Source organism: Grus americana, chromosome 2, assembly GCF_028858705.1.
Source record: "Grus americana isolate bGruAme1 chromosome 2, bGruAme1.mat, whole genome shotgun sequence".
NCBI lineage: Eukaryota > Metazoa > Chordata > Aves > Gruiformes > Gruidae > Grus > Grus americana.
In genome coordinates, this window is record NC_072853.1 from 162687959 (window position 1) to 162711845 (window position 23887).

Below are 23887 nucleotides of genomic sequence, written 5' to 3' on the forward strand. Positions count from 1 at the left end.
CAACCCTTATATTTAGTCAAATACGTCTTATTGCTAATGACGACAAATTGGGTTATTAACCTGCCTCTGTTATAGAGTACCAGAGTTCCCTGACTTCTGTTCAGCCATCACATTTCACGTAGCTACAGCTATCCGCCTCAAGAAATGCTCATTATTATTCACTTAACAGAACAATTATGTTTTAAAGGTCAAGGTATCTATCTACCCATCTCATCTGTCTCTCTAACTAATCTTATGCATAGCATCATCAAAGGACTTTCAGTATCTGTATCAAGCACAAGCCACTTAATAACCCCTTTAAAATATTTAAGATGTAAAATGATACACCTCCTAAAATAAAACAAATAAAATTGCCTTATAATTTAGCATTTACGTCAAATAAAATGCAGGATCCTAGTATCAGGGTTGCATATATACAATCCATTTTGGGGTTTCTACATTGAGCAGGGGTTACGGTCTGCTTCCCCAGCTACTCAAGCGACTGCCATTACACCAGCTGCTCCCGTGTCCCTGTACCGTGGATGACTGGATGACCCAGGTTTTGATATGTTACTCTTGTCCCATCGTGTGACCCAGAGCACTTGGCAGCAAGAAACAACATTATTTGAGAGGGTCTGTGCTAATCATCTTAATTACCTGCATTTACATATTTCAAGATCTGTAGCTACTTTCTAAGGAACTTCAAAAAGTTAGCAAAGACCCGGTGCCTGGAGATACAAGAAGCGTGTTACTTGTCACTCAAGCAGTCACACTGCTCTTTTGCCTGCCAGGGAACAGTAATTAAACTGACAAGAAAGCTTTGGCAGCCTGTGCCAAAGCTTGTCCATTTGTCCCCACACTTTGGGGTGATGTTTTCACTGCAACTCGGTCTCCTATCTTGCCTTCAAAAATGATATTTCAAGGGTGTGAAAGAGCTGTTGGAGAAAGCCACAGAAAACAATACCCAGAGAGATTGGAGTTTATCACTTCTTGTAGGGGCTCACTCACTTTGTCAGATGACTTGCTGTACTTTGCAATTACTGCAAAAAATAACAACAAACTATTTAAAGTGATTTCCTCCTCTCCTTCCTTTGCTCTCCCTATTTTCTACTAACTTGTCAAAAAGTACATTGTGTTTTGTCTACTAAAAGCACACTGTGAGTCAGGAAGCAGCTTAATAAAGGATGAAAAATAGGCTACCTGAATGCCTCAGGTGCACTGTACTTTTGCACGAGCTACGGATATTACCCAAATGACAAAACTCTGGTGCTTTGCATTTTTTCACGGTGACAACAGATGAAATCTTTGCAATATAAAACATCATCAAGGGTTATTTCTTCTGCTTTGCTTTGTGTGTTAAAAAAAAAAGAGTTAAACAGGATACCTGCAGCGTTATCCACAATTACTATTAAAACACAGGGTCTCAGTGTGGGTGTTTATGGCCTAAATGTATAAGAAAATTTTTTTGATATTTTGCAGTAAGCCATAGATATATTCTGGTGATTCAACTGCCATACAAAGCTATGCTGGCTTTTAAACTCCCTTAAAAACTTAGCATGTCCTAGGGATGTAGCCAGATGAGCTTAGTTTTTGGAAGAGCTCACCCCAGAATAACAGAAAGAAAAAGTTGTGTGTTCCCTCCAACATCTCCAAATACCGAAAGGCAGTGTTGACACGTGAGAAAATGCAGCATGATTTGCCCATATATGGAATTGCACTGGCTAAATTGAAAATCGCAAAAAAAGTAAATGGATGCATGCAATGAAAATTAAATGAGATTTATATTGCAGTGTTCAGTATCTAAGACACTTTTAATTACATATGTAAGGAAGTGTATTTGTCTAAAGTGTATTATAGCAAGCGACATGCCCCCTTTAAAATGTGTTAAAAAATTAACGTGCTGATCCTCAAGCTGGTGCAAAAACTGTCAGACTTCATTGATGTCACCAAAGCTATGACAATTTTCAGCAGTCTACTATTTATCCAAGTTTTTCAGCCCCTCGCTTTTCATAATAAAATAAAATCCACTGGGTGAAATTTCAGTCCATCTCTGGTGGACCTGGAGAACGGTCTATTCCTTTCGTTTTGCATCAAGATTTATGTATTTCCATCTTCTTGTCTTCCTACAGAGACTTTCTTTAAACTACATAAACCCAGTACTTACGTGTTTTCCCCCTTTTTTAGGCCACTGATAATTTGTGTTGCTCTCCTCTGGAGTTTCTTCAATTAGCCTATGTCTTTCCCAAAGTGCAATGCCCAGAGCTGAAGCCAGTGCTCCAGCTGAGGCCTCCCTGATGCCAACTGGAGTGGAAGAACATGCTTATTTATACAGTGGGGTCTCTGGCTTTCGCGCGGTGGTGCTGCGATGTGGCGTAGTCTATCCTCTTTGTTGCCTGTTGTCCCCCCCGCTCTTTTAGGTAAATCTGCTACCTTACCAGTCATCCGGCATCATGCCTTTCTGCCCGTGATTATTCCTGACGAGGTGAAGCAGGAACCTATCTAGGATGATGTTCCTCTTAATATTTAAGACAGATTCGTTCGTTTGACTGAAGTTAATCCTGACCTCCAGAAAAAGACTGCTAACCTGTCCAAACATGGCACTGCCTGCAAATTTAGCAGGTGTATTTCTTACTCCATCACAAAGGAGAAGATTAATGACTACCAGACCTGGAGAACTCTTGATATAACCCTTTGCTCTGCACCTGGCTAAAAACCTGGGAGAAATCCCACCAACTTTAGTGACATTCCTGACACGTGTAAATGACCCACGTAAATATATGTGTGCTGGATGGGAGCTTAAAGCAACGGCCTCAAACAGAGGTGCTTAACTCTTTTATCTAAGTGAGCCTTGTGGGAGCTGCAGGAGGGAAGGAAAAGATGACGATGAACGACTAGCACACCAGACTGGATTCAAAGCATGGAGAGAGCAAGCTGGTTCGTAAAGCCAGACTCTGAGAAACTGCATGTTGGCTGCCATCACTACACAGAGCCCAGGGCTGATAATACAGAGGAGATAATCCCAGTAGGCAGTGGGATCTCAGGAGGAGAGGATACCTTATCAGACTCCTGGGCAATGACCAACCAGCCTCCATACACACACATTCAGCTGGGTGCAAGCAGGAGCTATCTGTGCAGGGAAGGTACAGTGGTTTAAGCTAAGGAGTATTCAAAACATGATAGGCACCCACTAGCTCTGTGTGTAGCCCTGATTCAGTGCTCCCTGCAAAGCTGTGATTTGCTGGTTACAAAATGTGTCGAAAAAAAGAAAAGAAAAAAAAGCCATCCCTGGAGCAAAATACAAGAGTCCAGATGGGAACTACGACAGAACAGAAATTCTTTACTGTTAGAGTGGTGAGGCACTGGAAGAGGCTGCCCAGAGAGGCTGTGGATGTCCCATCCCTGGAAGTGTTTAAGGCCAGGCTGGATGGGGCTTTGGGCAACCTGGTCTAGTGGGGGTGTCCCTGCCCATGGCAGGGGGGTTGGAACTAGATGGTCTTTGAGGTCCCTTCCAACCCAAACCATTCTGTGATTCTATGAACAGTTACGGGACACTGAAGTAGTAATTCTGGGATACTTCCTTACGCAGGCTTCCTTATGGATTTGCTTTTCAAAATATGTGCATGTCATGATTTTATGTTATAACAGAAGAAATTTCTCCCCTATATGGTAAAAGCAGGTGAAATCAGAAAAGCAGACCTGTGTTAGCCCCAAACATGCTTTGCTTTGAGAAGTGAGCAATGAGGGCTTGTAAGGTCTTAGAGACAGCTAACTGGAGAACACCTTCTCTGAGACCCACATCCACTTTCAACCAGCTAGGAAATCCTGTAACATTTACCAGGGCTCCACTGCTCAGCAGGATCATGAATATGATGAAAGTTTCAAACCAGTTGTGTTCGACAATTCTGTAGCAGGTTTTCCGCAGCCTCCACCAAATTTTGCCTGGAAATTTTGTGATGTCCACTGAACAGCATGGGAAGAATCGCACACAAACTGAAAAGGAGTGAAACAAAAACAAAGCAATTGTTAAAAAAGCCCATTTGATTCTTAAAGCTGCAATAAGGAGCTGCTAAACAAGATTTCTTCTAGCAATAAACTGCTGTATGGAGTCTTTCCTTCCTTGTTTTTCTTACCAACCTCTTCTGCTCTGCCTTCCTTTTGCCCCTCTCACTCTATTAAAAAAATGCCAAACGTTCAAAATCACTTAAAACTTGCCCCAGTGATTTCTCCCAATGATTTTTATGATACGTTGGCCACAAGTCACCAGTGCCCTGGGTCGATCGCATTGTGTTAGCTGAGCTCAGGCAGCACTGCTGATCAGGACTAATGACTCTAGCAGGGTATTACCAATAGTTTCCACATACTTTTGAATGGAGGAAGGATATTTTGTTAATACTACGACACTGCTGGAATTACTGATTAAAAGTAGCAATCTGATGAAAGGGAGATGAGGGGAGGAGGTGCTGAGGACCAATATGCTGAAGGGACTCAGACAGCAAAAGCAGGAGCAGATTTTGATCTCTTGGACTCTCATGGGCTTAAACAAGGCATTACAACAACTTTGGAAAGGTATTTAGGAGGTTAAATCCCCTTTGATGCCAGCAGAAATTTATATATCCAGGCTCTGTCCACAGTGGGTTTCCCACTGGTACTTCATAGCGCTTTCTGACCTGAGTGACAAGTACTTTGTGGTAGTTAAATGTTGTGGTGGTAATGGGGACCACACATGGACCTCTGATAGGAAAAGCCATGGCCATTTTTAGTCTTTTTAGCAACATTCATTTGTTATAGCAAAAGGATATTGTCATTGGGAATGGACAGATCCATCTTTCCCATTTAGAAAAGCACCATGTGCATTGCCTCGTGCTGGGTGTGAACTTAAAACGGTGTGAGAGGACACCCTGGTAGCCAGGACTTGTCCTTTTCCAGGCTGGCCATTCAGCCTTATGTTGGACAATTTGACTCAAATTTCACATTTGCTGATAATGACCCTCAGAAACTACTTTATTTCCAGAAAGCAAGCTTTTTACCCTACATCTAATCCATGTGTCGTATAGAAAGAGACTTAGCTATGGAGCTTTATAAGTCCCATTATGAGAAAAAAAAAAATCACAGGCCACCTGCTTCCGTAGCTGAAAGGTGGCCAAGGTTGCTAGCGTGTCTTGAAGTACACAACAACTGCTCAGAAGTGACAAGAGAGGACATTTCACTATGGTGATGTAATGCAATGTTATTGCAAGTAGGAATAATATTTAGGCAAGGAAGCTGGGGAAGGAAAGAGGGTGAGTGCCAAGGTTACGCAGACAGCAGATGCTGCTAATTCAAGGTGGCATAACTGAGGCGCTTGAGCTGCATGTGATATGCGAGGAGATCAAGTGCCGGGATTCCCAAGCAGCTGGAAGTGGGTCTGTGCTGGCAGCAGGCTCTGCCAGGAGGAAGAGAGCTGCTAAGTCTGCTGTGGTCCTCCTGGCATTTTCTGTAATTTTTTATTATCCCATATCCCTTCTATGGAGCAGCAGAACTGCAGGATGTGACTATCATGTTTCATACATGAACCGTTCTCAGAGCTCCCCTTTCCCTCACATTTCTGAGATGTTTGGTAGGTGTAGGGTCTTGGTTCTACCAGGTTTTGGTACAGGTGTGACAGGACAGTAAACCATTTATGCAAAAGTAATGGGACAGTGGTGCAAGAAACTACCTGTCCTCTAAAAGCTTCCATCACACAGACCCACACCAGTTTCCAGCTTACCACTGTGTTCTGGAATTCAGAGAAATTCTGGGCTCAGTTGAAATACATTAATTTAATCAAAATATTTGAGAAGGGCATAATGCCAGGAGAAGACAGAAGTGTAAGAAACATCTCTCTGCCTCTTTGTAGGTCAGGTACCACTCCAGCAAAGGAAAGTCTTACCCCTCTAAGCATTTCAATGATGAACACCAAAGAATCATGTCAAGGGATAAAAGGATATCATGTTAGTCACTACTTTTTGCTAAAACCACTACAGTGCTCAGAGACAGTAATGTGTGTGATTTGGGTGTATTTTAGGAAGTAGGTACATGGAACAGACTTCAGGCATGTAATACTGCATGGTACCAGGATCCCTGAGCTAACATACTCACATGGCAGCTCTGCTTAGAGATGCCCATGCAGTATAGTCCCACCAGCATGTCACGACAGAGGGGACTATTAGTCGCATCTCTTAGCAGTGCTGCCAGAAAACTCTTACACTACTTCTTTCCCCACAACCTGTATGGTCATTACCAGCTTTCAGGTGTCTGGCCCACGCTCTGTGCTGTTATGCGGTTACACTGGCCATCTCATTGCCAGCTCAGCTTTGGATCAGGAAGATCAAAGACTTGGGCTCAGATCACTCATTCGTCAAGTAAACAGCCTAATGAGTAGGCTGTTCACAACGTAAGTATGGATTTCTCATGTTAACCAGAAATCCCCCTTTGTACTGGAAATAACCACTGCTTTTAGCAGAACAAACTTTCCACGAGCCTACCTGTTCCCATAAACAGTTTCAATTTGGAAAAAAATCAGCTTTTTTCTGACTTAAAACATTTGTCCAGAAACTTTGCCCTCTCTTCTCCTGTTAGTTCCTAGGTGGATACTTGGCTTTTTAGTCTCTTAGATGAATGCCTAGGCTCAGCTAGTAACAGGCATGACATGCTCTGTCATGCTCTTACAGAGTAGAAATGCTCTGTCAGTACTGTTGGAAAAGGTTGGGATCTTCCAGGAAGTGTTTTTCCCCACCTGATAGTTGGATGAATCATTCCCTGGAGGAGTCTGCCTCTGTCTTTCCACTACACAGGGAGCCTACGTGATTACCTGAGCCCAGGCACGGCTAAAATCAGGGAATCACCTTCAAATTAAATACTAACGAGCAGGGCAGCATGAGATCTAAAGTCACTTTATTTGTGATGGAAAATACTTGCAAAATGGTAAAAGCAGGCTATTTCTCATTCAGTCAGCTTCCATGTGACAATCTACAGGTACAGAGAGGTATTTTTAAAGACAGAAAGACAGCTAGGACCACTATTTATTTATTTATTTATCTATTTTCTCTTTGATGGCTTTCATGCAACTACGATCTTAAAAAAAAAGTCCTAGTTACTGACAGTAATACCTTGAAAAATCCAAAATAGCTTCTCAGATGAGTCAGCCCAAAATCACAGCGCTATTAAATCCCATGCTTTTGATTGGGCCCAATTCAGAAATGTTTAGACCAGATTCTGATACAATTACTAATGTCAAGTAGCACTTCCACGAATAATCATGCTGGCTGCAATTCAGATGAAATGCTATTTTTAACTGTTCATAAATCAAACAGAAGAAAAGAAAACTGAAAGAAAAAAAGAAAACTGACCACAAACAGGTCTTTTAATGAATTAGTAATGTTCTATTTCAATTTAAAAATTTCTGATTTCCCTCACTGACTGTAATTTCATGCCTGTTCTTTTCTGGACTCTCTTGTAATGCTGCTAGCCTACTGTTCTGGTGACCGTGACCCAAGCATAAATGCTGAATTAGAAGCCTCACATAATCAAACAAAAAAGTTTACCTGACCTTGGTCAGCATTCTAATAGGGTTGGGTTTTGGGTTTTTGGGTTTTTTTGTTTTGTTTTGTTTTAATTTTTGTTTTTTTTTTTTTTTTCATTTCTGTGAAATCAAAAACATTGCAATGTGTCTAAAGCATGAGCTGGTGAGGGTCTCAGCAACCATAACTCCAGCTGGCTTCTACAACAAGGTAGGTGGTCAGCAGAGCCCAGCTTCAGGTTTTGAAAGCTATTTACTTTATCCACACAAAGAAGACTATTCATTAATACCTTTTAGCACAGCAAGTGTCAAAGCAGGAATAAACCCTTCAGCATTTCTTATAACAGCATTACTCATACTGCCTTGTCTAATAGATTTGTGCTGTCCCCCTAAAATCAATGCCAGTAGGGAACAGGTTGTGCAGAAGCAGCTGACCACCTTGTGATTTAGTCAGGACTTAGTTTTACCACTGAAATTCACATTGGGCTACATCTTTTTTGAGAGCAAACTGACTAATTTCCACCATGGCCTTTTGGGTAGTTGGTTACTGCTCAAGAGAAACAGAACAGAAGAAGAAGTCCCTGCAATAGGTCAAGTTATTTGCTGGTAAATCAGTGAAGCTGTACTGAACTGCATCAGTGGTCAACTTGTCCAAGAACATCTGTTTTCCAATTCCTCTTTGAACATTACATATCATTTCTCATGAAACAGAGACCTATTTACCAAGAAACCTTTCCAAATGCATCACTATACCTTGATATTATTTACTTTTTGTTTGTTTTTCTTAACACGGGAATTGTTCCCTTCAGTCACTGGGGTGTCTTATGGCACAGTCACAAACTGCAGATTGAAATGTGTCCTAAATGCAGGTGTGACAGAGAAAGCTCTTACTTACGCATCTACTACAATGATAAACAAGTTACCACAAAAAAAAAAAAACAAAAACAAAACAAAAACCAAAACCCAAAATAACCCAAAAAAACCAACCCCCAAAACCCACCAAAACAAAAAACCCCCAACCAACCAAAAAAAAAAAAAGGCAGGAGGAATTTAATTTGCAATGCACTTTGTGTATATATTCCTTTGGTTCCACATTCACATTTTCTAGCCTGGTACATTATAATCATGGAGGTGCCAGATCTGATTGCATTACCTTGGTGTATTGGGAAAAAAAATCTCTTTGTAAGTGTGGGAGCTATACTGCAAAAACTTCCTCCTGCATGCATGACAGACAAGCCTATTGATTTCAGGCTTGAGTACAGATTTTACAAATCTGCTGCTTGTCCACACCAACATATACATTGAAATTTACATAAAATTATTAGATATGTTTTGGCTGGATTCTCTTCAGTAAACTGGGAAGCCCAATTAATTTCTTCTATACTGTGGTCCAGTAAGTCTGGTACCATGCATTCAAACAGCAGTAATTTTGTAGCTACTTTTACACAGGAATTCTCAATTATTGGGACATTCAATTTTAGGACAAAAAAATATTTTGCTTAGCTTTGAATGCTGGTTACAGCACTGCTTGGTTCGACATAAAGAAATTACAGCTTCCTCAGCATAAACTCAAGCAGGCAGGCATTCATAACATGGGTTTAAATGTATGTATCTGCCAAGCTGGGTTTCTAATGACCAGTCTGGCTAGCTGTGTATGCTCAAACAAGAGAGCAAGCCTGGTTGTAGTCCCTTTGTAAGACCCCAGCTGTCTCCCCATGCTGGAGGGAAGATGACCTCTGCAGATCCTCCTTATTTAACCCCTTTCTCGTCTTCTGGCCCCACTGACCCACTGGCATGCATGGCTGGGTTTTTACTGTGCAGCTCTAGGGCTGACACAGAAGAGATTTTCTATCGCTGCCTTCAGCATTTGGGTACCCAAGACACACATGGAGATTTGAGTCTTTTATGTACTACAACTGGGTGCTGCCAAGAGAGCATCTGACAAAGTCATAGACTGCCAGGTGTTTTCACTCTTCCAAGGGCTTTCCAAGGGTATATTTCTTGTTTATCTGCTCCTACGCTCCTCAAAACATATCCTCTCGGAGGTCACTACAAATAGTGATGCGATGCCTTGAAATAAAAGGCAATGGGCAGCCTCGTCCACCACCAATGTCAGCCCTGCTTTGAGCGAAGGGGTGGACGAGTGGAAATCAAGAGGTCCTGTCCAACCTGAATTAATTTAGTTCTGTACATATGATAGGGCTGCAAGAGTTTTATGATATCTGAAAACTGTATACAACAAAATACTAGCATGCCCTTCCTGATAGAAATGCTGTATCTCAGATATTAGGGTTAGAGGAAAAAGATACCTTAAAACTTGGGTTTGTTTTGTGTTTTTTTCCCTAAGATGACAGTTAACATGTTTTGTTGGGCTTGGTTTGGTTTTACTCAGCTTTTAAACATCATTTGGTGGTAGTGCCCATAGCTCAGTTGAGATTTGTTCAGTTTAACGGTCTGTTTGAGCACCTCTTTGCTTTTTTATTTCTAAACAGCTCCTAACTGCGTTTGGGGAGGGCATGACGCAGATCCCACCATTAATCAGAGTAGCTTCGCTGTAGTGCATGGCATTTTCCAGCTGCGATAATTGCTCCTACATGGTCACATGAAAAACAGGTTGCGGGCGTCCTTGGTGTCACGAGTTGCGATCAACCGCGCGTTGAGCAAGGTAGCTCATTCTCGCACGACCATCTGACAATACTCCTTTGAAACCTTTGCCAGCGGGCTGCGTCCGGGGAATTACGCTTGAGGACTCGGTGAAAACTTTTTCCTATTAGGGTCTGGGAGAGAGGACTGTGCTGGGGCCAGGGGGTCTCTTTGGATGACCTTCTGTGAGACACAGAAAAGAATGTCCGAACAGATAGCAATTTTTGATGCCGAGAACGCATACCAATGGAGGTAACAGGACTGGAGTGTTGCAAGGCATCTGGAGGGAAAAATACCCAAATAGCTGGCATTGCCTAGATGTTGCTTTCCCATCAACTGGCAATCTCTCCATGTCTATCAGGTTTTTCCCAGCAATACTTGCTAGCTGCCAGAGCTGTGACCCTACCTTGGCTTCACATTTCCTGGCCAAAGAATATTCCCTATTGACCCTAATCAAAGCTATTTTAAGATGATAACGAATTAACAAATCTCCCCAAGAAAAACGACCTATGGCTAATCTGGGTCACCCAACTCCGGGAAAACCGTGACCTCAGCAAACTTTCAGCAACTATTTCAAGAACATGCATTATCTTCATTGCCTTTGTTATCTGAAAAAGGGGGCTGAATCTGGAACATATTTGTTCAGGACACAACCTATGCTGGATGTATTTAGAAATGTCATAGTTTGAATTTAGATAGCTGGTGAGCTAACAAGGTAGGAACTTAACCCTTCCCTCTGCTCTTCCTCTTCATCTCACCTAATTTTCTTTCACAAGCATTAGCTGGTCATTCTCCCAAATATACCAAATATTGTTGTATTTCTTTATTACAAGCCAATAAAGGCAACACTAGATAAATTTGTGCAGTGTTTGTCCTTCAAAAATTCCATTTTAGTACTTTATAACCTTGTCATATCTTAGCTAACTAGACTGTTGTTTGCTTGCTTGCTTGTTTTTTGACTAGACTGAAGTGATAACTGCATGAGGTTTAACTGCAATGGTAAGTTTGGGTAAGAATATTGGAAGGTATTTAATAGAAGAATATTATAGGAAAACACTTTGTTTCCCTGCATAAATAAAACCAAATGTTAATGTCATTGCAGTCAGAATCATTTGGACTTTCGGGTTACGTCACTTTGACTTGAAATTTTATGTGTGAACATTCACATGTCAAGTTTATGCATTTTTGCAAAATCCATGAGGAATGCGATCACATTTAGCCTAGACAGTAGCCTCTGAAAACTCTGCATGGGTATGTGCTACACAGGAAGGCAGAGCAGATGAGATGGGGAGGACATCACCTGCAACTGCATTGCCGTTGCCCCCAGCCACCCTGCACTGGGAGCAGGTTCTCCTTCAATTCCCACTCAGAGCTCAAGGCTCAGCTGGTTGTACCCTGGGAGAAGAGGAAAATACCCTGAGTTGAAGAGGGACTAGTGAGGAACTAGGAGAGATGAGGAATAAAAGGCAAAAGGAGCAGGGATGCTCAGGGGATGCCAGCAGGGTGGATATAACCCTGGGCACGCTTGAGTTTCAGCCCACAACACCTTCGTTTCTACATTTCTCTGTTGCTAGGATGATGAGTGGGCTTCAAAACTGGCTTAAAGCTTCCAGTGATCCATCTAGAAGAGCACCACTTGCCACTGCTGCCCTGCGTACCATTCACAGCAGCAGAGAAGATCTGACAAACTGGGTTGGTACTGACATGGTCCTGCACCATGGAGTTTTGGGCAGTTCTGGTTATTTTAAGACAGCAAATTACAGAGTGCTCAGGGAATGAATCAGGGCTGTGCACTGAATGAAGTGATGGGTTGTGTAATGCCCATCTTATTTCTTTTAAAAACTGGAAGGTGATCATGGCCAACCACAGTTTCAGACTGTGGCATCTGACCAGCACCGGTCTTATAGCATTTGCTTGTTTAAGCAATTATAATTTCTCATGTTGCAGGGCACAACATAGAGTGCTGTTCACTTGCCTCGTTAAGAAATATATTGTGAAAGAATGAAAATACCAGATCTAATTTCTAAATGTTATTGTATGGGCCAGAATAATTACAGCATAGTACCATGCTTTCTTCCGTCAACTGCATTAATTTTTGGCTACTGCTTTTAAGCAGAGCTGCCAAAAAAATGTTTAGATCCTAGGGACATTTGTAAGCCCTGCAGGGCTCCCTTACCTCATTCAATCATCTTTCTCACACATATAGAGATGCACATTTTTGCTGACTTCAGGGGCATTCGTATACCCAGCAAATCATTTCTGTCTGATCCCATCTGAGCAGCTCTGTTTTTATTTATAATAATCCTTGAATTTTCAAGGGAATATACTAACATTCAGCTAACCCTATTTTTCCTAACGCAGATTTAAAGGAAAATGAGGAATCTGACTGCGCTAATATTTGGAATAGAAATCACTCTGAGAAGAAATAGCTTAGGATATTATTTACCTTATGGATTGATTTAAAAATAAATCTTCTGATGTAGCTGGGTTTTAAACCTGTGTTTTGGAGCAGGTTGTTAAAAAAAATAATAAAATGCTGGCTTATTTGGGTATTAAAAGCAGTTATGTAAATGTGAATTGTTGTTATCTAAAATAATTAAGTAAATTACCCTACGCATAACAGATGCCTGGTCAGATGAAAGTTACTCGACATGCTAATCTTAACACCCTTTAAAACAAATGGAAGAGAGTCCCTGGGACTTATGAACTCTGCAGACAGTTTCTGTTAAGTGCCTATACCCATTTAAGCAACGGAAACATCCTGATCTCATTAGTTCTCTACCAAATTTGATCACACAAACATATTGGAAGGCAAAAATCTTCATTGGCCAAGTTAGAAAAATCAACATATTAAAAAAAAACCCTCTATGGCACAAATCATGATGAAGAAGCCTAGCACGTTAGAAGCTGCACAGCCGTTTAGAGCATGCTTTTGGCTTATCTCACCTCAGAAATCCAAAGACTAATGTTAACAAGTGATTCCAAGTATGTGTTTGGAGCATTACAGTATCTAAGAAATGAAGTGCATCCAGTGAAATGATACTGCAAGCAGCCAGAGCAACGTGGCGTGAGGTGCAGAGACGTTGACTGAGAGAAGAGGAGGTTTCTCACCTCAGCATTGCAGTGAAATATGCAGGTCCTTACCTTCGGGGAAGCAATCTTCAGGCTCCATCAGCTCCTCAGCAAACTCAGGGATCTGCTCCAGCAGTTCTGCAGGATTTGTCAAATCCACTGTGCTGCCTTCGGAAAGACTGATTTCATCAAGCTTGTTGTCAACAAGAGCAAAGATGAGGAAAACAAATTGATCAATCGCCCTGAAGGAAGTAGCTGAGTTTTTATTCCACTAACCGATATCCCACCTAAAGCAACCACGACAGACATCGCCATGCACGTCACACGGTGCCCACTCCTCGAGTGACAGCTCTGCCTACGCTGTGGTGAGCTAACAGTTGACCCATCAACGAGAACAACAACAAAAAGTTAACACATAAAACTTACTTTTTAAAACAAAAGTGAAGCAAACCACAGAAAGATGGTGAATAGCCATTGAAAATTAATGGTAGGTAGAAGGTCAGTATGACAGAACCACTCATGATTTTAAGGCTTGTACGTCCTGAAGGCTCATACCTTCAGATGGGGGGGGAACAAAAGTGGGACCTAGCTCCTGAAATGCTGAAGGATGAATGTTGATGACCTGTGTTGGGCTCCTGTCTCTGGGGCCTCATTCCTGAGGCTCCTCACCGACAGCTGATGGGTGAAATCCGTGTCTTGTCAGTCAGGACCACGTTCTTCTCCCTGCTGCCACAGCTTCTCCTCCGAGATGAGCAGAAGTCCCTCTGTCACCAGGGTCTGATCACACAATGCTACAGGCACACGTGTGTGAGACGATTCTTCCACCTGCCTCATCCTGGGCCTTAACCTGTTCCCACCACATGATGTGGCCCCTCACCTTTTGGTCACACACTTCTGATCTCAAGATGACGTAGGGGGAGGGACACATGGCTTTTGAAAGCCTTTCAGAGGTTCTATCGCTTGCCTGAAGTGTTTGACACCACCATCTTAGGCACGTTCAGCCTTTCTCAAATCCGTCACTGCAAAATGGGAACAAGAATATTCCCGCTCCTGAAGCATTCGTTGTCTTATCTATTCAGAGCAGGAACTGTCAAGTAGATCTGGGTAAAAATTTCTGGGGAATATATTATTTTTAAAAATTGCCATAGAGGCTATGCAAGAAATTGGATTAAATACAACAAAGGAACTTGATAAAAACCTTATGTTGTAGTTGGAATTTTGAGGGAATTTGCTATTAAAAGAGTTATGATACATGATTAAATAAGTCACCCAAATATGAAATAGAAATTTCATTTCAGGTTAAAACTTTCTTTTAACAGAATCAAAATATTTTATTTAGAAGAAAACAGGAATATTTTTTCTATATTTTATTTTACTAGTCAAAATAAAACATTTCTATTTTGTGTTAATCTAAAATTATAGTTTACTTGATTATTCAGCTTGGCCACTAAAATGAAAGATCTAACATTTGCCCGGCCCTGCTCACAGTTTGTTTCTGACTGTATTAGAGCACTGTCTGGCACAAGTGTGCAACACTGAAACCAGAGTATCTTCTATGAGTCCTGTCAATGCAAAATATCTATAAGCAGGAGTCAGGAGAGGTGGGCTATTTGTTAACTGTCTTATTCTGTTCTCTGAGTACCTACTGAAATCTTTTTGTGCTTTATCTTGCAATACTATTGTCTCCATTTTAAAAAAAATGAGGACAATAATACTTACCCATGCTTTTAAACAACCTGTGAGATAGTTATATGAGAGATGACATGTACACATAAAATATTATTTTCATGAGGATGATGGTGATGGAGTTAGAGAATAGGTACAGCTTTATATATTTATTATTAATGTGAAAATGGGCCCTCTGTTTTCCAGTATACACAGTCAATGCAAAATTTATAGCTGAATTCAGAGAAATGCTGAACCTGGGGTAAAATGGGCAAGATTGAACGTTCCAGCAATGCTTGCAAGCGGGGATGGAAGCTACTTGTTTGCAATTAGCTGCAGCATCCAGAAGGTCATAGTCTTGGCTAGGGTTTTTAATGCTCTACTCTAAACGACTGCAAACAATTGAGAAGAAACCTTTTAAAAAGAGAGTCAGAACAGAAAGCACAGGTCAAAGACATGGATAAAGCTTCTAAAAAATCCATATTCAGAATGCAGTGGTCGTACAGAGCCCATTTTCTACAGACTGCCAGTGGTATATGATGGTGGAAAAAATGTCATACCAAGTTTTAGCACAGTCCGAACTTTCTGATATTGTTCATTAGTGAATGCATTTAGTCATTATCTGTTCTGTTATGAAGACATCAAAACACAGATCACTGAAATAGTCCTAAATCATATACAGCTGTAGGATGCAGAAAATAGGGGTTCTAATGAGAAAAGAAGCCTTGTTGGATATAGTTCTTACCACTAGACAGAAATGAAAGAAAACTGTGAGAACAACGTCAGCTCGATAGCATTGTCAATGAGAGAGCTGTATTTAGCAGAGACAGGTTAGGAAATTCACAGAACACAATAAGGTGTAATTATAACAAGGAAAACACCTTAAAGAACTAAGAATTCTCGAGAGTTCTTTATCAGGAGGAGTTTTCAGAAAATATTAGAATCCATCAGCATCAAAGGGAGATGGGGAACATGCAAGACAAGACAGACAGGATTTCTTCTGAAAAGCCTTCAAAGAAGAAGAGGCAGCAAACATGGATTCAGAAAACACTAGACAAAGGTCTGAGGGTCTGAACTGGGACTAGAAAAATAAGCAACCATACATATGAGAAGGGAAAGATTAGGAAAGCTTGTAGGAAAGAAGCAAAGGTTACTCTGCCAGAAAGGTTAAAAGGATTAAGAAGGTTTTCATGAACGCAGTAATGGAAAGAAAAGAGCTGGAGACATAATAATAATTGATGAGGGAGATGTAACTAATCAAAATTCATTTGGCTAAGAAAATAAACTCTTTCTGAAAGAATCCAACAATGGGATCAATAAAAAGAGAGGGGGGAGAGCCTGTTAGAATTATTGCAAATGTACATAGAGAAATATCTAGAAAGCCAGAAACATATGCAAATCAGCAGATGCAGACAAGGCACATTGTAGGGCATAAAGGGACCCGATACGCCAAGTTAACACACCATCAGCAATCAGTAGTGAATGCTCATGGAAAACTGGAAACAGCCCAGGAGAGCAGCAATAAGTAAACACAATACTGAGCTTAGAGAAGAGGAAAAGGGAATAATCATGGGAATCACAGATCACTAAACACTTGCTGTAGCCTGTGATTAAAGTAAATTAAATGAAGACTCAGAGGAGAAACTGAGAGTGCTTTCTCGGAGTGAAATGTCATAGAGATGTAAAAGCAGTGAGGTGGTTCTCCTGTATGCTAAAGGACTGTGCACAAACGGGGTGCAAAGAGGCCAAAAGAAGGAAAAAAGGACAAATACAAAATCTCCTCTTTCTTTCTTGGAATAAGGGAGTGGAGGAGGTGTACCAGGCAGAGACAACAGGATCCATCAGAAGCCGCTTTGGGACACCTCCCACTAGTGCATAAATTCATGCTGCAGGGGGTAGTTTTTAATGTGTTTCTGGGTGGGGTGGCTGTTTTAAGTACCCTGACAGGGCTTCCACACCCCCTTCTTGTGTCTGCAATAGTGGCAAATTGATCTGAATGGGTTTTTCAAAAAGCCTTTAGGAGTACAATGCTGAAATCTCATTGAAAGTTGATGTTTGCTCAAGGCTTAACTTTCTTATCTCCCTTCCTCTCTCCCTCACCTCTGAAGATCACAGCCTTAATCTTTCAAATTGACATATGATATATAAACCTTAAGAAAATACCTGGATGTCTATTATAGAAGTGTCTACTTTTAAAATAAATTGTAATTGGCTTGGATTCACCCATTGCCGCGTGGAGAAAAGCCATCTTAAACACCCAAATATAACACAAACTTTGTCTTCAGCAGAGGAGATCTGTAGGGATTAGAGTCAGCATTATCTTCACTAAAGATATAGAAGGGGTGCTGACCGATATAAACCTCATGTTAGCCGATAACTTTAAATTGGAGAGAGTATTGAAACTGAGGAAGCAGAAAGGAAGAGAGAAGTGAAACATAGAGAGAATATAGCAAAATGGGACTTGACTGAAAACGGTACAAATGAGAGAGTTCCAGGAAAATTTCAGTGGAAATCCTGGAAACATGGAGGAATATTAAAAAATTAGATGTGATTTTGTAGTAGGATATAACAATGCAGAAAACCTATATGAAAGCGTCATGTCTAGATAATGAGATACTATTTCCTCTCTTTATGGTCCTGTGGAAGTTGTATTTGGAATATTGCGCTTACTTCTTGGCAAAACAACTCCAAAAAGAAACAATTTAAGGAGTTGCAAAGAAAGAGGTAAAAAAAGTCAGATAAAGGCCACAGAGATCCTAATTTACAAGAAATAATGAAATGAAAGAACAGTGGTGTGTGACTTCAGGGGGTAAGCCAAAGACAAAAGGAAGCACACAACAGTCTATTAAATTCAGTGCTATTAATTCATAAAAAGAAAATGATGGATAAAATTGGTAAAAGACAGTAATGAAATGGTACTTTTAAAGACAAAAAAAGGAAAAAAAAAAAAGAACTGGTTATTAAGGCAATATACCCAGCCATGAGATTTTTTCTAAGCAAGTGAATCGTTCCCTTTGGTAAATGCAGAAGTCTAAGTTGCCTGATATATTTAAAGCTAGATTCCACAAAGCTGTACAAAATATTTTATGGGGCAGTGTTTTGGCAGAGAAATAAACTAGTTTGTTCTCTGAGGTCTTAACCATCGTGACATCAATGATTTTACTTCTACAGTGTCCTTCTGATGATTTATATAGGATGAATTTTTAATCATATAACATATCCTTTACTGACATCAACAGTGTTTTATTCACAACACATTCCATGCTTCCTGTTATTGACTGAATCACTCAAAGCCCTGCCTCTTGGGCATACCAAATCTGTTAAGTTACTTCCTCACAGTTGCTGGCTTTATTTGGCTAGTCCCAAGTTCTTGGGACATTCATCAAAAAGATGATTAGCGTGTCCTTATGCGCCGGCACAAAGATTACTTTTGAATAGGAGGACTTTAAGTATGTAATGTCCACGCAAGATCTGGCCTTCAAAAATAGCATCCTTTGGGCTTTGCTCTTTCATGTTGGTATTCATAGCCTCATGTGAACTTCCGTCTGATTTCAAGTCATCCCTGGATTATTGCCATATTCCTCCACCTCTTTCTAAGCAGCCGCAAATAGAATCAATTATACTCTACTATAGAAAGGTGACATTTGTGTTCTAGGACCCTTTGAAAGTTGAGGGAGGAAATGGGGATTATTTCTTTATCACAATGTTGCTGAATATATCAGGGCTAGAATGTTCCTGTTTTATCATGACATTTCGTTATAGCGCTAAAAAAGGACGTAGTTCTCCAGCCTCCACGTTAGGATCACAGGGTTTATTTATCTCAAAAAGGCATTTACACATGAAGGATACCTAATCCCCTGAGAGAAAAATTCCTGAAACTGTCTTCTAATTCCTCCTAGTTATAATGCTTCATCTCATTATTTGAAAATTTTGGGCTTCTTTGGTAAATATATATACATTTTCCCTGAGACTGAAATATCAAATACTTGAGTCTCCTTCCTCTAACACTCAGGACCTTTTCTTTCTGAAGATGAAGTTCAATATGCCAAGAAGTATTCTGGCAAGAAGGATTGCTCCTTAAAGAAACGATTCATGGCTAGAGGATTTCTGGTTACTGCGAGTGGAATTTGGCTCACCTAAATGTACAACTCATCTAGTTACTCTGGGCTCCCTTTGCAGCCAGTGGAGAGAAACAGGCGCTTTTAGAAGATCATTCATCTGACCTAATTTAAATGTTGATTTCAGTTGGAGACGAGACACATTTACCTAACTATGTTGGCTCCAGATCCTCATTGACTATAAAGGGGCCTCAGATAACAAGTTCAGATGCAGATGTCTACATTTAGTTGAGTAAATTCCACCCCATATGACAATATGAATCAGCAGGCCTGGAGAAGATGAGCTGTGACTCTGTGATGGCTCTGTTTCCTGTTGTCCTATCAAGATTTCTCCATGGAATCGCTCCTGCTGGGCACCAATTTGCCAGCAGTTTTATAGCAGAATTGGGAGAGGCATGATGCTTGTTGATACTATGCCATCCTTTGCCTTTCATTAATTCAGTCCCTCAAAACCACCACTGGTTCTAATCTCAAGGAGCTACAGAGTTCCCCAGCCTCCCAGGACATTACCCAAAACCTCCAGTTCCTGATTTCAAAGACAGGAATCCATCACTCTCTAATAATAAAGGCAAATGTTATATTAATAAAATGCTAAATCTGAATGGGAAAACTCCCCAACAAGTCAGCAAGTAGGATACAGGGAATTTAAAGCCTGGAGTCACTCAGCGTACATTACAAATACAGGTGGTTTTGTTATTCATGTTTGTAAGGACAACATAATCCTACAAATTGAAAATAAATGTTAATGTGTACACATTGAGAAACAAGTGAGCTGCACTTTGGCCAACACCAGCTGGATGATACCAAGGCTTACTATTTAGTTAGTATCTTCATGTCAGCTACTTAAATTGTTGCACCTTTCTTGGGTCTATGACCTAACGGGAAAAGAAATGGTAATCTGCAACAGATAACAGATGCCCTCCAGTGAACCCCAGGTACCGATCTGCCGAGTCAGCAGAGGCCATTCTTAGAGCTGCTTTTCATTCTTAGAGCTGCTTTTCAGAGGGAAAAAACACACATATTTGCTGCTAAAATAAGACAGTAACATTACAGACGATTTGTTTTTTTCAAAGCCTCTGAAATCCCATCTTAACTTATAATGCACATTTTCCAAGCTTTCCAATTATTTTCATAACATCAAAATCCTCTCTCTTCTTTATTAAGACTGTAATACCTACTATGTACTGTTGTTTTCCTACAACTTCACAAACCATACAAGCCATAAAGCCCACATAAATCGGTGACATGCACTACGGAGCTGGTGCAAGGAATTGCATGCAGTATCATGTAGGAAAGTTGTTTCTGTTACCTCTTTTTGCCCTACTGGAGGTGGTGGCTCAGCCTTCAACTGCTTATCCGCGTGCAACTCACTTAACTCTTCACAAATCTCAGAGTTCTGACTCCGGACGCCTGGGCTTTGGCATCGCTGCCCCCTCAGCTGCAGCTGTTTTTCCTGCTGGAAATAATCCTAGATGGGTTTATTTTCCTTTTCTTTGATAACATGCTTATTTCTTAAGGAGAACTGCCCAGCTAGAAGAGAAAATAGCCTGGACTATACTTGTCAGGGCACAATATCTTAAGGTAAATGGCAAGGAATGAGATAACACAAGCTTATTCTGCAACTTTTGAGCTTTAGCAACTGGATATGTCAAGATATCTGGCTTTAGAAAAATGGAAATACAAATAGGCCAACTTTTTTTTCAGCTATTGTTGCTGGGGCAATCTCCATTTTGAGTCTGGTTTTGAGACACAAGTTGCCTCCAATGACCCAAGGCACACAGAAAGGAGCTTGCAGTTCAGTCAAATAACCGAGGGGTGTACTCTGAAGTTGCACGATCAGGCAGCGATACTCAGTGTTGCAGCTGGAGAAAGGCACAAGTGCAATACCCAACACTGTGCTACCAGTCTGCTTGAAACAGTGTGGAAAAAACCGCGCTCACAGGATACAAGATATACATTGAAAGGGAGGAAAACGTAAAGTTCACAGAAAGAGATAAAAGGTAGCTTAGAGTAGATGTGGAGAAACTGCAGGTAAACACATAAACGTATGCAGCTCCTATTCAGCAAAACACTTAAGACTACTTTGCACCCACTGATGCCAACGGGACTTAACCGCAGGTTGAAAGCAGAGCACATCCTTAAGTACTTTGCTAAAAAGAGATGGACTCTGGAATCAGAGCAATAATTTTTTTTGCTGCAAACACATCTGACTAGACCCAGTGCTTGCTAGTATGAGTGGTGCCATTAAATCCAGCCACTTCTTCCTGGGGTGATGATTATTGCTGCTGAGCTCTCTAGAAGTACTCCCAGGACTAACAGCACAGGAGAGTATGTTTGCAGGGCTGGTCCCTACATCTGGAGGCCCAGGTTCTCTGCTGGTGTAAATCAATGTGGCTTTATTGATTCACTGAAGACAGGGATTTCTCTGAAAACTCCATAGCTCATCACAGCACTGCCATCATTCATGCCATTACTAATGCTGCTACTAAAATATTAATAAAACTCCAGCCGGTTTCAAAGGGTTGTGCTGAATTGCTTACAGAAGGACTTCCATGCTGAGAAAAAAATTACAAGCATAACAGGATTTCAACAGTAATTATTTAAACCTATTTATCTTTCACTTGTCCACCTTTTTTTTTTCCCTTGGCTTGACTGACATTCGACGTTATTCATGTATTAAGCGAGTTTCCCTTCCCCAGGGAGCCGCAGCCTACCTGCCTCAGTTCTAAAGCCACATCACCACAGGAAGTCCTTCAAGAGGTACCAGGAGCAGAAAAACACTTTATTCCAAATATAACTATCTGAAAGAACAGATGACACAAAGGAAGCAGTTGGTTAAGCAAATTGCTCTCCGTATAAATACTTTCGGACTGTCAGGTTTGTACCAGTCCTTTCAAATGTCGTTCTGTGTTTCTAGCAAATTATTTTAAAATCAAATTATTTGTTTCCTGCTTCAGACAGCATGTGGTCTAAAATATATTCTAACTTTAATAAATTAAATTATGTATGTCCAAGCCCGTACCCTCTGCATAAGAATGTATTACATATAATTTCTAGGCACAGTTTAGCCCTGATCTTCATAGGCCAGAGATTGCTCCCATAACCATTGAGTTACAGTTCCATCCCTGTCAAAAAGTAACACTCTTTAAGGCGCATCTTTGAAAATCGTGTAATATTCAGGGGAGAAGCTAATGTGGGAGGCAGAGTATGCACAAGTAAGGCGCTCAGCCATAAAAAGGGGTTTTTTTAATGCAATGTGCATACAACTTAGTACCACGTAATCTCAATGGCATGATATTGGTTATAGCACTAAAACAACAGAAACAATTGTTTCATGTTAAAACTGCAGTGCAATCTGAGGTGACGTCTCGAGTTCGTTTATGCAGAAAGGTTGCGCACTCGGATTCATTAGAAACTATGCAGTGTATGAGAACAGACTGTGTAGCTCAGTTGATCTGACGAACACTCAAGTTGTTAAACAAATTATTGCACTAAGCTGAAGTCAAATGCCAAACTTACACCAATTCCCTATTTGCTAACCCCTCCGTGTGGTACCGAGACTTAGCAACACTTTCCTAGAGACTAAACTGTAGCAAATGTGGACCCAGCTGCTTCCCAGAAATCATACTTGTACCAAGTATCCAATGAGTTAATGTTAATTAAAACTGATGAAATATATCCTGGCAAATTATCCAATGGGGACAACATGCACATGTGCTCAGACAATGGTTTGGTTCATCATCGTGTGTTTTCAGACTTGTCCTGCAAATTTATAAGGTGGGAAAAAAATCTCTAACAGAACCAGATTCTTCAACAGAACCTGGTTGTATAGACTGATCCCAAAAGGAGTGATAGGGAATCAGCCGAGGTTTTGCAAACAACTGATGCCATCCCTGCTAAACCACTCTTATGGGATGCAGCCGTGTCATTTCCAGCACACAGCACCTCAAGATCAGCACAGCCCTGTCTGGGGAAAGGTGCCTTTGGTTTACATTGTTTAACTTCGGACTGTTTGCTTTTGTTCTGATTCCAGATGATTCGTTCTTCTGGCAGCAACGGCAGCAGGTTTATCTGCTGTAAAGCTCCCCTACGTGGGTGGTTTATATAATTTGTTTTTAATTTTTGTATCAAGTGCCATGTTGCCAAGGCAATACACACTATGTTAATATTTATTGATTCAGTTGTTTTCATAATTTATAAAGTAAAACCATTCAGCAATATAAAAACTTTGTGCATGCAAACAGAGGGTTGGGAGCCCAGGACAGACCTCAGCTCCTTTAGAGCATAAACCAAAAGTTTTTTCACCTCTGCTCTGATCCGGGCCCTAAAAAGAGGTGATCTGCCAACCCTGTACCAGTAATTAGCGCACGGAGGAGGATGGACCCAGTGTTGTCCCCTTGCGTGCCGCAGGTCAGTTGTAGCACCAGAAAAACAGCAACCAGATTGAAAATAGAGCTTAATCTGGGTGACATCTCAAGTGTGTTTGTGCACGGACCCACATACTTGTTTGCTGACACAAATAAATACAAAGGCTCCACACTGCGTTCTGCCTCTGAAAAGCACAGATCGGCTAATTGTTTCAGGCTCAAATGGGGATTAGTGCAAATGCCGCTCTTTTGGAAAGAGGACTTGCTGTTGGCAAAACAAGACAAATACCTGTCATCAGCAAGGATTCGCTTTATTCCTTCCCCACGGAAATATCATTTTTTCCATCCTGTGCGAACAAATTTAGAAAGAGGATCCCAGGACCCGCCTTTCAGATGGTGATCAGCTCAAATGGGTTCTCCTGATGCTTCACTCACTCCCTAGATCATGACCCTGGCTTGTAACATTTGTTCCCTGATTCCCTGGCCACGGCTGTTGTGGGAAAGAA

The 23887-nt window shown here is 41.0% G+C and overlaps 1 protein-coding gene across 2 annotated transcripts in view; it reads right to left on the minus strand.

The window, feature by feature from the left end:
* LOC129202889 (sodium channel protein type 5 subunit alpha-like) overlaps positions 1-23887 on the minus strand; it is a 216745-nt gene that overhangs the window by 36147 nt on the left and 156711 nt on the right. For both annotated transcript variants that reach the window (XM_054816497.1, XM_054816498.1), the window contains 3 exons: positions 20324-20470; positions 13304-13424; positions 3815-3969 (listed from right to left, as the gene is read on the minus strand). In XM_054816497.1, coding sequence (XP_054672472.1) covers positions 3815-3969; positions 13304-13424; positions 20324-20470 — 423 coding nt within the window. The remainder of the gene's footprint in view (positions 1-3814; positions 3970-13303; positions 13425-20323; positions 20471-23887) is intronic.